Source organism: Desmodus rotundus, chromosome 9, assembly GCF_022682495.2.
Source record: "Desmodus rotundus isolate HL8 chromosome 9, HLdesRot8A.1, whole genome shotgun sequence".
NCBI classification, from domain to species: Eukaryota; Metazoa; Chordata; class Mammalia; order Chiroptera; family Phyllostomidae; genus Desmodus; species Desmodus rotundus.
The window spans coordinates 29,138,889-29,152,938 of NC_071395.1; the positions used below are offsets into that span (position 1 = coordinate 29,138,889).

The 14,050-nt window shown below is 41.0% G+C and overlaps 1 protein-coding gene across 4 annotated transcripts in view; it reads left to right on the plus strand.

The window, feature by feature from the left end:
• Positions 1-14,050, plus strand: part of PALLD (palladin, cytoskeletal associated protein) — a 344,806-nt gene that overhangs the window by 152,846 nt on the left and 177,910 nt on the right. For all 4 annotated transcript variants that reach the window (XM_045202765.2, XM_045202767.2, XM_071219166.1 and 1 more), the window contains 5 exons: positions 3,453-3,519; positions 4,771-4,876; positions 7,447-7,521; positions 11,554-11,695; positions 12,229-12,252. In XM_045202765.2, the coding sequence (XP_045058700.2) occupies positions 3,453-3,519; positions 4,771-4,876; positions 7,447-7,521; positions 11,554-11,695; positions 12,229-12,252 (414 nt within the window). The remainder of the gene's footprint in view (positions 1-3,452; positions 3,520-4,770; positions 4,877-7,446; positions 7,522-11,553; positions 11,696-12,228; positions 12,253-14,050) is intronic.

The following is a 14,050-nucleotide window of genomic DNA, read 5'->3' on the forward strand; positions in this document are numbered from 1 at the left end:
GCGACAGTATCGTCATCCTTTCAAAATATATTTTATTATTTTTTATGTACACAGGCATAAACTTTAAGGGTATGTACTCCAAAGTACATAAACGGTGATATTCCAAATGATTTTTCTTTACTGTTTGCTATTGTGCATCTTATGGGTTTTGCCTACAAGGGAGTGAAATTGGGTGAGTTTTAAGAACGGAAAGGGGCCACTTTCACAGTCCAGGCAGGAGACTCATCTTTTTGTGGCACTTCCACCTGCACTTTTTGTGTCACTTCCACCTGCACTTTACCCCGAGAGTAGAGCAAAGATCAGCCCGTGATCCCCTGGCTCTGTGTGGGAGGCAGCGCAGAAACGGTCAGCATTGAAGCAGGTACACAGCCGACACACAGGTGGGGAGTAATTGCAAGGACTGGAACGTGTGTCTCCTTTAGACTGGCACCTACATAAAGCAATGAAAGTGATGGTTCGGTAAATACAGAGAAGAATGTTAACCTGAGACAGGAGTGGTGTTTCCTGAAGGCAGGTGCAGAGCAGATGACGAAAGGGAGGGGGCGGGAGAGGAGAGGGTTGTCCTGAGGGGAAGGGAGGGAGCTTGCTGGCACAGATGGGGAGATCGGATCTGCTACCGTCTGCAGGAGCTGCTCTGACACCTGAGACGGAAGGTGACATTGAGATTTCACAAGGGTTGGACAGGTGTGCAAAAACTAGCAAATGTCTTCTCAGGGGACACCAGCTTTTTTTGATCCTTTTCTTTGAGAGTCAGCTGGAAAAAAGGTAGCAAAAAAGAATTAAAAAAGAATGTCTTTCTAAAGAGAGGTAATCATAGGGGATTTATTTAGAAATGATTTAAATGTTGGGAATGATATGAAAAATAGCTCTTTTCTTCCTAATTTCAGACCACTTTGAGAGTGTCTGGTAGTTCCTGGAAGATTTTGCCAGCCCTCTGCTTAACACTGCCACGGTTCCAGTAAACTGCTCTCCCTCAGGTTATGGTGACTTTATGAAAACCGACTCTACTGGTTTTCCCCCTGCTCAGCCCTCCCCTCCTCATCTTGATCAAACTTTCTCCTTCTCTATCACCTGTTTTAGATGGTTTGCTGTTTGTTTTGCTCTGCTTTCCCCGTTACTCCCTCAGTTCACCCGGCGTAGTTAATTTTCCCACTCACCCTTAGTTAATTTTCCCACTCACCCTTCTCAGTGCCTAGATGTAAATTCCAAACACTTCAGCGCTGGTATTTCACCCTTTGTTTCTAGACTTGCCTCCCAGCATTGCCTCCCCCTGGCCCCACCCCACCAAGATACTGCTCTTCTCTAGTTGCACAGTCGACTCCCTGTCCTCAAGCAAGCTTTGCGATTCCTTAGTTCCACTCATTCATTCCACCAGAAGTTAAAGGCCTGCCACGAACAAGGCATGAAGCTAAGCCCTTGGAGGAATATAGACGTGCACGGCACTCGGAGCTCATGTGGGAGGGGGCAAGTCAGGGACCATGAACTCAAAAAACCCAAGTGCAAATCTCATTGCCACTGCTTCCTAGTTACTTCACCGTATGCAAATGACCTAACCTCTTGGTTCCTCAATTTTCTCATCTGTAACTGGATATAACTAACCTCTTAGTGAGCTTCGTTATTATAACAATTAAATGCCATGAGGTGCCTAGCAGGCTGCAGGCAAATAGTCTAAGTATTCAGAAATTGGTAGTTCCCTTCCTAACACCACTTCAGTTCTCAAAGAACTTATAATTTTCTAGCAGATGCAACATTTTAAGTGGTGTGAGTAATGTAAACAAGGACACTAGGAGTTCAGAGAAGACAGAGCTCAGAAAAATGACTGGGCTGATCTTAAAAGACAGAATATCAGGAAAAGGCTGGCTAGGAGTTTCCTACAAGGATGAGTAATGTAACTAAAGGTACAGTCATGGGAAAAGAGAGGGAAGGGAAAGCCCTTACCAGGTTTGGATCTTCATTTGTTAGAGTCCCCGTCTCGGTGGAGCCGCCTTCTCCACCCGACTCAGTACTGTATCCACTGCTTTCCATTGCACCCAACGCCCCTACCCGGCTTTACGGTTTTTCATTTCACTTGCCACCATAGTGTATCTACTTACCTTATCTATCATGTGTGTTCTCAAAAGAACGTAATCTCTGCCAAGGCCGTGCATGTGTTTGTTTTCTTCACTGCTGTGTTCCCGTTACCTTGTGAATAGACACCAGAGAGTATGTCCAACTCCCTGGATTGGGGTTATGTGAGGTGGACGTTCGGGAGGTTCCAGAAGATAGGAGCATTAAGGTGACATAGGGCAAAGACAAATTTGGAAGAGCGAGAAATGGGAAGACCAGATAAGCTTCTATCGTGGTGGTCCAGGAAGTAGGTGAAGAAAGCCTCGCCTCGGCGGTAGTTACAGAAATAAATGGGAAGGGACAGCAAACATTCCAGCAGAATTACCTAAGCATGATGGTTTCCACATCAATAAAAGGCTGGAAAAATGTACTATAGTCATGGGAAGGAACACTAGGCAGCCATCCAAGAGAATTCAGTAAATGTATCTATTGTAAATGTAGTGGTAGGCAAAAATAACTAATTGCAACGAATACATGTAGTGTGATTCCATTTTTGTAACTACGTATATAAATGTATGTATGTTGATACATTACATTTATCTGAAAAACACACACCAGGCTGCTAATATATGAAGCATGGCATTAGGGAAGGTACCAACTGGTCTTTACTACGATATCACACAATTCTAGGTTATTTGGTTACTTTTCCAAAAGCATGCATTATTTTACATTAAAATATTTTTTAAATAGATCATTTGAATAACTCAAGTTGCATAAAGGAAATATCAAGAATATACTTTAGCCATCACAGTTATTTTAAATGTCACCTCAAATCTCTTGTGGCAAAATGTATGAGCGTTAATATGTAAGTACAGTATGCATTTTGACTAAAAATCTGACCCTTAATTCAAAAACAGTAATGAGGCAAGTGAATGTGGGAAAGCATGATCCAAAATCAGAGACCCTTTTATTCAAGAATGGACCCTTTTATCCAAGAGTCAGAAAGCATTTCCTAATTAATGAGTGATGAAGACATTAATAATCTACACCATTAAATCTCCTGGGAAATGGTTAAAGTTTAAAACCGTGAATGTTTTGCCCACAGACATACTGAAATTTATTTCACAGTTTATAAGCCATTTAAAAGTAATGGTTGTGATGGCCAAAATGATAAAAATGAGACTAATAATAAATCTGGCATTAAAAACATTGTTGCTTTGAAGAAAGCTTTTCATAGTAGTTCTTTTTTTCAAATGATTTTCTGAAGATACAGTCCAAGTAAAAATGGTCTGAACCGTTCTCTATTTCAAAACAGACTGTCATTGTTTAAAAATAAAGAACATCGTTCTTTGAAGCAATTATAGGTACTATTTACATCTTAATTTTATTATTTTTAACTCTCCCAGGTGCCAGTTCAACAGATTCTGACAGTGAAAGTTTAGCTTTCCTATCAAAACCTGGAGCTATGCCACAGTAAGTGCCTACGACTTCATCAGTTACACAGCAAAGACTGGCGGCAGGGTTGGGGGTACGAAGCCACCGTGTTGTGCTTTCAAGGAAAAGGTCAACTAAAGGTCAACTGATATCAATCAGATCAAATACTTCAACTTGGAGCATAATTTTTAAGTTATGAATTTGAGCTTTGAAACCTTCATTTCATCATCAATATGCCAAAATCTAACCATATATAATAGTTTCAAAGACAACAGTTATAAATTTATGAAAAGTCATATTGAGAGAAAATGTATTAAACCACTACTAAAAATAAATGAGAATCGATGTAGTTACAGAAACTGGAAAATGTCTCATTGGGCCTGCAATGTGTTTCCATTTGGATAAAGACTCTACTTTGATCTTGTCACAAAAATTTCAAAATTTAGTTCTTTCTACAAAGACACATGGATTATTAGTAAAATGTTAATATCTTAATTGTTTTTCAAAAAATCAAATAAAATCTGTCCGAATTTTGTAGAAAAGTCTATGAATATTGAGACTGTGTTAACAAATTCTTTTGACCCGCTAGTGTATATACATAACAATTGTATGCATCCAACGTCAAATTGCTACCAAGTATTAATGCCGAAGAGACTTTAATGGGATCACATAGGTACTCTGCCACCTCTCACTTCAGACAAGGATCTCAAGTTTAGTGAAGTTACCTGACTTGATTGGGATTCCACAGCCAACGAGTTAACAAAATGGGGTCTAGAAACCAATTCTTCTTAACCTTTGTCTACACCTCACTAACTTTTATGCACTAAGAAAGACAAAAATTTCAAAACACTCTCAACTTAACAAAATATAGAAGCAGAACAAAAACAACTGCTAGACTGAAAACAGACCACCAAAACATTGAATTAAATATAGACCCTGAGTCCTATAGATTTCAAATATCTTCTTACTGCTAACGATTAGACTTTTTCTAAATATTTTTTTTTTTTTTGTCTCATGATCTTCAAGTTCAGTACTTCAGCCTCGCCAATAATGGCTGTGTTGTAGCTACTGTTCTTTTATCCATGTGTTTCTTTTGCTAATATCTCTGCCATTCATTCCGTGCATATACTGGCCACAGCTATTGTAACTGTTCCCATTTCTGAAGCACTTCAGAGTTGAAGCCGATTAAGTACACAATAAGAAGCTGGGCTATTCTGTGGAAATGTTTTAAAGAATACTTCCTGCTTTGAAAAAAGATTCTGACTGGACACTTGCCTCCCCGTTTTCCAGAGCTCAGAAGAAAACGACTTCTGTGTCCCTGACAATAGGATCGTCCTCTCCGAAGACAGGCGTGACCACCGCTGTGATCCAGCCTCTGTCTGTCCCTGTGCAGCAGGTGAGTGTGTGTGACCAGGGCCCGCAGGGGCGGCACCATTAGCGGGCTTCTGGTTAAAGTATGTCGCTTTGATATTACTATTCCATAACCTTGAAATAGTTCCTAAGTACAAATACAACCGGGAGAAAAGAAAATGGTAGTAGGTAAAGTTCTTCCTTTTGATCCACTAAAAACTCAAAGCCACACCACCAATCCCGCAACATCTTCATTTCCATTGGGAACCTCCCTAACCGCCAGTGACCTGGTAAATGCTACCTATCTGATCTACGACTTTGATTTTTCCCCCACTTGTGGGTTCTCTTCTATCTGTAGCCAAACTTATTATCATTTAAACAAGTGAGAAGGCAAGAGAAGTCTACATACCAACAGGAGTGTTCTCATTCTCTGAGCTAGGGGCGTCAAGCTCATTTTCACCAGGGGCCACATCAGCCTCGTGGTGGCCTTCAAAGGGCCGAATGTAATTTCAACTCCTTAACAGTTAAGGAGTGGTTACATGTATACAGTCCTAAAATTATTTTGGCCCTTTGAAGGCCACCGCAAGGCTGATGTGGCCCCCAGTGAAAATGAGTTTGGCACCCCTGCTCTAAGCACTAAACAGATAATAAGAAAAAAAATTCAAATCCTTGACTTCGCCATTCATTTTATCTTGCTTTTATTTCATTTTAAGACTGCTTTATCCAAGAAAGAACAATGGTACTAAACTACTGGAAAGGAAGTGTAGTAAGTTTACTTTGCAAACACCAACTACATTAATTTTTTTAAAGTAATAATATTACAATCTAAATATCTCGGAATAAAATGTGTGTTACTTTGCCTTTGTGCTATGATGAGTTTCTTTAAAAACAGCACCCACAAAAGGCTTCCCCCCAGCACTCCTGAACTGTAAACTCATGCCTTACTCGTAAGCATGTTAAGTGTGTTTTGTGGGCACTCCCCTCTCCCTATCTACGAGCGCTCAGACGTGTTTTAGTAATTAGGCGTGAGTGACGTATCCTCTGTGACATGTATGATCTGAGTTCATAAACTTGCAAAGAACCAACCCATGTAAGTTACTTGGACGTGGCATATATTGTAGGCATTTCCTTTAAGCCCCTAAATGATGATAGTGGAATTTATAGAAATATTTCTGATTAAATCAGTGAATTTTTTTGATGTTTCATATTTAAGTATTGATAAGTATTTAATCAATGCTTAGCACTGTGTTAGACATGTCACAACAGAAGAAAATACATCATCACCAGCTCTGTTCCCAAACAGTCTACAAACTGCATGGGAAACATGAAGTCTACACATCAAATACTCAGACGTGATAGACCGAGGTTTATCTTCTATTACGGTTAATAGAGAAGGTGAAACTTCTATTGCGGTTTAATACAGAAGTCTGAAAGCAGGAAGACACGTGTGCATCTCAATATGTGGTTAGATTTTAAATCCTGTAAAATGATTTAAATTTCACAGGAACACTGAATGGAAGGTCATATATCCTACTTGTATAGTTGGGAGGATGAAGCACTCAAGAGAAACTCCATTGCGTTATTGTAGGCAAGGTGGCATAAAGGTTAATGCCCTGGATTCATACTGCCTGGGTTCGAATCCCCGTTCAACCACTTACTAAGGGACCTTGAACAAGTAATATAAGTTTTCTATGTCTATTTTTTTCACTTATAAAATGAAGATAATAATGCCATCCATCTCAAGACTGTCATGAGGAATCAGTGAGTTAATTTCCATATAACTCTTAGAACAGTGCCCGGCACAGACTAAATATTATATGTGTTCATACATTCTTTGTTATCCAGGCCTCCTGAATAATAAGCCCATGAAAATCTTCCAAGGGTGATGAACAAGGCCCATTGCCATGCTAGCCTTGCTACCACTCTGCCAACTCTCTCAGTGATGCCCTCTGGCATATTTGGACATATAATGTCAGATCACCACCATCTTAGGTTAAAAAACTAGTAACCACGTATAGAGAAGTGAATAAACCCAGAGTGTTTGAAAATACATGATTGTACTCAAAGAAATATTTTCCATTCACTCTTCTGAAATCCTTAGCACCTTTGTTTTCTGCATATCAAGAAAAATATATATATATTCCTTTTTCTTCATTTGCTATAATCCCTATCTATGTTAAAAAAGGATGCAAGTTAAAATTAAGATAGGTAGATGTTTGATAATTTATCCTCCACTGCCAGTAACTTGTGCTTTTTATTCAATGAATCCTGACTATATTAAAAAAAAAATACAGTGTCTGTGAGAGTCTTTAAAGAGACCCCTGTGGAAGTCCCACACACAGAAATCCATTTGGTAATAGCATTTAACAGTTCATGGATCCCTGAGGACCCAGGGGACTTCCCTCGAACATCCTTTTGAGCAGACAACAGTAACAGATGTGCAGGGAGGAAGCAGACAGTGCCTGTAAGAGGAGATCCGCAAAGTGATAGATGGAGAGACTTTCATTCACTCGTTGCGTTCATGAGGGGCGATCTTAATAACGAGAGCCTTCTTCAGTCCATCTTTTCAGCAATTTATGTGTTTAGAATTTGATGTATGTGTCTCTGCTTTTTCAGGTTCACAGTCCAACCTCGTATCTCTGCAGACCTGATGGAACCACTTCTGCCTACTTTCCTCCTGTTTTTACAAAGGTCCGACATCTGCAAGTCTCATTCTCTGTATTTGCTTTGGTGCTGTCGTTCCACTCTCGTGTGGCTTCGTGTAGCAGTCTTGAAAAACTAAAATGAACAGATCAGTAGACTGATTATCATGGTTACCTTTGGGACTCAGTAGATTTGTATTGAACAAGGGCCATGTGACTGTGAGCTTGGGATGGGCCGAAGAAATGTGGGCAAGGTCAGTGACCTGATAGAGGTCAAAGGACAGTGGAAAAGCCAGGATGGAAAGAATAAGACAAAATTCAGTCCAGGATATTGCTTGGAAAACCCAGAAACCTTTATAGAACTTTTTTTTAATGACTAATTTTTAATGTGTTCGAAGTTGGTGTTTTGCATTGCCAAGCTGAATGACATTCATTTCATTGGACAACTGCTCAACTGAGAAATGCTTCCATGTAAAGAGCATTTCTTCTCCCTCTGCCCACCTCTACCTCAGGTGGAGAGATGTGCCCTGCCTGTGGACTGGTAGACTGCAGAGAAAGCGTGACTCCCAGTTTGATCTATAAACTTAATGCAAATCTAGCTAAATTTCCAGTGGGTTTCTTGTGTTTATTTGTTTAATACTGGATTTGGTGACTTGATTCTAAAAGTCTAATGGAAGAAATGCTAAGAATAGCCAAAACACTCCTGAAGAAGAAAAATAAGGTGGTGTTAGGGAAGGGGTGGGATTTGCCCTCTGAGACATCACAACCTCCTAAATGTGTAGTATTAGGATAGCGTGGAGCTGGCTAGACAAATGGATGAATAATCAGAATAGAACTCACTCCAGTACCTACAGAAACCTGCAGACAACTGCGTAAAGAATGGCTAAAGCAGAGGTGAAAAATATTAAATTAGATTTCTGCCTCACACTTTTCACAAAAATCAATGCCAAGTAAACTAAAGACGAATGTGACAAGTAAATCTATAAAAACTTCTGTGAGGCAGTAGAGAAGAACGCTTTAATTTTCTTCATATAGGAAATGATTTTTTTCTTCTAAGCCAACCTGTATCCAACTTTATTAAAGACCTTTTCCTAAACAGACCATTTACTATCGGACACAGGCAACAAATGATAATAGCTGGCAACATTTTCAAAGTCCCCTCCTGGGTAAACTACCAAAAAAAAATGAAAAGAGTCATATAAAACCCTACCAAAACCAATGTCACACTGCAAACAGCCAGGGAAGTCATCCTTTGATGCTTAGAACAGGAAATGTTTGCAGAGGAGTAGACATTCATATTTTTATGTAGTTTAAGACCTTTTCATAAGGAGCCTTGTGAGACCATCATCAGAAGAGCCACGTTCCCTGACGTATTATTGCCTGAGTCGCGGTTGATTTGGGGGATGTCAGGCTCAACGCACCTCTTGCTTTAATCAAAATAAAGTCCCATGCTGGTGGTGTCAGGGGAAGAAGAGAGATTGTAAGATTTTGCTTTTGTTCCCCACCAGGCTTCACCACAGTGGCCTGGCATGGGGAAATGTCACAGAATTCCTCCTGGCACTAGGAGAAATCCTCAGACACTAGACACAAACCGTGTTTTATGCAATCCAGCTTCTGAGACACTGGCGTTCCATTAGTGGTGCTTCCCCGTTTCCCAAGAGAGACCCATACAGCACAGAGACTCTGTGTTAGCTTAATAAAAGGAAAGGTAAAACAGAAGTCTACACTTTTATCGACATTGAATTTAAAATATTAAACTGTAGAGTGATGGGAAACTTAGGGCACCCCCGCCAGGCATCTCCAGGGATGCCACTCTCTGTGTCTGGGCTCTGGAACATCTGTCTTCTGCACCATCGTGTCCTTCCTTGTTTGCATCTGCTTGTCTTTCCCTTTTCCCTTGGTGCAACTCCTCCTCCTGCCTTGCATGGTCCTTCGTGCGCCTGGGCTGTGGTTATTGGAGAAGCAGGTTTAGGAAGTAAATCAGCTGATGTCTGGAACTCAAGTTAGCGTGTGCTTTGTTGACCTCAGTGCCTTCTCTGACCTGTCTCTTGGGCACAGTGGTTGACAGTGATGGCAAGTGGGTTCTGCCAGTCCCAGGGGGGCCTCCATCTATTTTTTCCTACTGCTCTGGGGAACGTTCCCAGGTTTCACAGACAGCACTTCTGCCTGCAGGCCACTGGGCTTAGCTGGAGCCACAGAAGTGGTGTGCCCTGTGACACTGTGAATGTTAGGGACACACATGAGGCCAGGAAAGCAACTAGCACCTTGTGCCATTTCTTCCCAAATAGTTGGACCCTTCTAGGGGATCACAGTATCATGTGGACTTGATGTATGTCCACAGATGCCTTTTATGGACCCTAAAGCCCCAGGGGTCCCAAATGCTGCCCTGAATGGATGATCCAGATTGCCAAGTACAACCTCGAACGATCGGCTCTGTCTCCCTCAAGACTCCTCTTTATGTTCCTACAAGTCCCCTAACAGCTTTGTTCAGCTGTGGCTTTTGCCAAGATAAAAAAATGTTTGCTCCTGGAGGAGCCAAATTGCAATCTTGGAATGACTATGCTGTGTTAAGTGCTTAAGATCCTTGGCATCTACCCATTTATACATCTCTGGCTTTCTGATGTTTGAACAGCACGCAATCCTAGGAAGAATTCAGAGTCCCCTTTGGTGCCGGTAAGCTCAAAAATGAAGGGTATTTGTGTACTGCTTGTCATCACCTGTGAATAGCTTCCTGGGCAAGCCTGGGGGTGTTTAATAATTAATCCACACGCCCTGGGCCCCATGAGTGACACCTCCCTGCTATGATCCACTAAATTAGCTCTTTCTGGACCCAATCACAAAGTAAAAGTCAATTAAAGCCCGAGATTTTCTACAATTAAAAATACGGTGGGAAAGAAAAATGCAATCAGTAATAGCTAATAACCTTTATGTTTTGACTCGAAGACATTCTTCAGCACCAGAATTCTTATCGAAGTCCTTCTCAGACTCCACGCTGGGCTCCTTTAGTTCTTCTGCCAGCATCACGTGTGTGAGCACTTCCAAAGCTCTTTAGCACCGAAGGCCATTTGCTGCAGGATGGGTTTTTCCCAGCACACAATTTGTTGTGTTTTCAGATAATTTAGAAACAAAACAAAACCAAAACAGAAAAAAACACACACTTCCTAATGTGAATTTTTTTGCTTTTGGTCTATCAATAGGTGAATTATTTGATCCTATGTGAATTACTTTAAGAGGTCTACCTACCTTTTATCCCAGCCAACACTCCATAGTCAAAAGTTTACTCAAAAATTGAGGTAGGCCCCATGGCTGAGTAGTCCTGGAGGAGGAAGGTAGAGAGGGGACATATGGAAGGGAAATGTTAAGCTTTCGATATCTAATAACCAGGATATAAAAGCTGTACCTCTTTGTATCTGTGAAGCCAAACTACTGTCTAACCGGCTGGACTGTAAAAATTCACTGGCCTGGAGGTGGAGTGGGAGGGGCGCAGCCAGGGTGATGGCAAGGGAGGGGAAACGAAGGTCAGCAAGAGAAGAGTGCTGCATTTTTCAAGATTTTACCCAGAACCTCAAAACGAGAAAATAACCAAAACCCTTAGTCTCAGTAAACCTGACACTGGGGCCTGGTTGGGCAGAGGTGGCGGGGGAGAAGGTTGGAGCATGTGAAGACAAATGTATGTCTTTTTCCTCCTCCTGTCTGGTTTCCATAGGAACCTACATCCATAAGGTGTGTAACTGTTTTTAAGAAGTTTGCATCCCACCTGCTTACTCTCAAATGTAGATAAAGAAAGGTAACAGTTGTTACCATAAAAGTATGTACATACAAAAGAGTCAGTACATTTGCAGACAGGCCCAACATTTCTATGGGCCCAGTGGTAAACTATACTCATTTTATCATACGGCGATTATGAAAAGCTGATGATGAATGAATTTAAAGGTGTTTATCCTCCTCCGAGTTAGGAATAATTCCTTTATGATGCAAGTTTCACATTTTTTTCTCTGAGATTTGGAAGTTTTATTCTCTGTTATGAGATTGTGTAAGAACGCACCAAAGTCTGATGGGCAGTGTTCTTGTCGAATTTCAGGAACTGCACAACATAGCAGCGACCGAGGGCCAGGTGGTGGTTCTGGAGTGCAGGGTCCGAGGAGCTCCCCCTCTGCAGGTCAAGTGGTTCCGACAAGGGAGTGAAATCCAGGACTCTCCAGACTTCCGCATTCTGCAGAAAAGTAAGGAAAGGTGCCCGTTCTCCCAAATCCAAGCACTGTCCCCTCTCAAGCTTCAGAACAATGAGCAAGGGGTTAGCCATCTAGATGAGCTAATTCCCATTGTCATAGAGAGGTGAGGACATATGTGGCCAATGAGAGGGTCCAGTAAATTGAAGCTGGGGTGCTCACTGATGGACCCCCTTAAAACTCTGGGGAAAGTTTTATGTTCTTTCTTTAGGGAAAAAATGCACAGGTAGATTTGAACTCAAAGTTGGGCAAATAATTTTACGAGGCTTACGAGTTTCTATAACATCTTCTACGAACTCCAGTTTAAATAACTTCCTAGTGTAAGCTGTTACTAGAATTTGAGATTTTGTATTTGTAGAAATGTAAATGGATCTATCACTTTATTTGATGTTATGATTTGTCTATAACATTTCAGCAGACGCGCCCTAGATAGACAAGGTAATAGGAAAAGACAGCTTGCTTCATTATGAATGGAACCCATTCTAATACTCCATTTTTATTTCCTTTTTTTCTTATGTGGCAAACAGAACCCAGATCTACAGCTGAACCTGGTAAGCAGCCTTTCCCCCTCCTTTGGTAACGTATCTTTTGGGTTTCAATAGTTCTTTGTTTCTGTTTCAAAGCCATAAGCGGAACAATGTTTTTGCAGTTCCCTGGAAATGTGAAACCCCCTTAAAGACAATATCTTCTTTATCGTGGGGTCTGTGCTCTGCGTTTTACATCAACTTCTTTATTAGTAAAACATTAAGTTCCACTCAGACAAGAAGGTCAGGCTCAGTGACTTAAGGCTTTCTGAAATACAGTCTTTTATACTCAGAAAGTAAACGAAGCTAATGATGAAAAAACATCCTCCTAAAATTCCAGTGGAGAAGAACAATCTGCCGCATACTTGTCCTGACCAAAACCCACTAACAGCCAGACTCCCCAGCGTAGAAATGTGTCTCGCCTGAGAGCAGCCCAAAGACATAAGCAACACTGACCACCAGGCATTTCTCATTTATGTGTCCTAAGCCATAAAATTTTACTGCACTACAGGCATGAAGAAAGCCATCCTGCCCTAGTATCTCACTTAATTACTAGGTCATTTGACCTCATCAGAGTGCTATGTTATCCAGAAGCATCGGCTCCAATTTTTCTCTGGCCTCAGACTTTTTATGTATTTTTGACTCTTCATGGACAAAAATGATGTTTGTAAAGGAAACTAAAATTTTTGTCTAGGTATTTCATAGTCCATCCTCCTTGGGACTACTTTCTTGGTATTTTTCCTATAAGCCAAGCCACTGTTTTTACATCTTACCAAAAGGTAGCCAGTCAAATCTGTGCCTCTGTTTCAGCATCAAGCAGTTCTTTCCTACCCTTTGTCCCTCAGGAGCCGTGACCTTGATCTGTCCCTTCTTTGAGAACTTGAAGGTTTTGTGTGAGCTACTGCAGCTCAGATTACTGCGGTCAGTCCTGACCCTCTCACATCTGGGTATTGGATCATTGAAAGCAGAGTGTGACCCTCTTAGGATCCAGAGTTTAAGGGATGCTGAGTAACATCCTCAGGGAACAGCTGGAATTGATCTGGTGCCTTCTTGTCATGAGTTACAACTAGAGCATGTCGCCCCACTTAATGTGTCAGTCACCACATCAGACACTGTATTCACTTTCTGAACCATGGAAATATACAGCTGTGTGTTTTGTCTGTGATATGTCTTTGTATAAAATGGCATGATGCTGGTTCCCTGATACATGGAACTTCTGAGATTTAATCTACTGCATGAGCTAATGTGGAAATCCTATAGGGAATTGGGACATATCTTTTGCATCTACTGAGAGAGAGAGAGAGAGAGAGAGAACGAACCACATACTTCTTTTATCTGCAAGAAAGTTTATGTGAACAAATCTATGGAGTAATTTTTGTCTTCTGATGCCTTATGTACAAATGAAACTAAAATGTTGGGCCAAAAATTATAAAAGCATTACTACTGGAACAGATTAAGACTGCTTTTGATGTTGCAATTTTGGATTCTGAGTGAATTCGTGCAACTCTCTTTCATTGTACTGTTATCCATTGTCCTCACCTGCAGAGGTGGTGATGATTTATGAAATGTCTCCCGTGATCTGTGCTGGAAAATCATAAACTAACCATCTTCTGAAAATTCAAACCACTTGTTAGAAACTGCGTAGTTTCATTTTTGAGTATGTACATGTTTGATAGTTGAAAACACTCAATGTACTGGCTAGGAAGGAGTAAATTTGGGTGAGGGGGTAGAAGAGATGCATCTCCTACCACCAACTCCTCCATCGTGTTCTCCCTTACCTCCTACCGCAAACACTCCTGTTTTAGTTATGGTTTGCTGGTTTGCT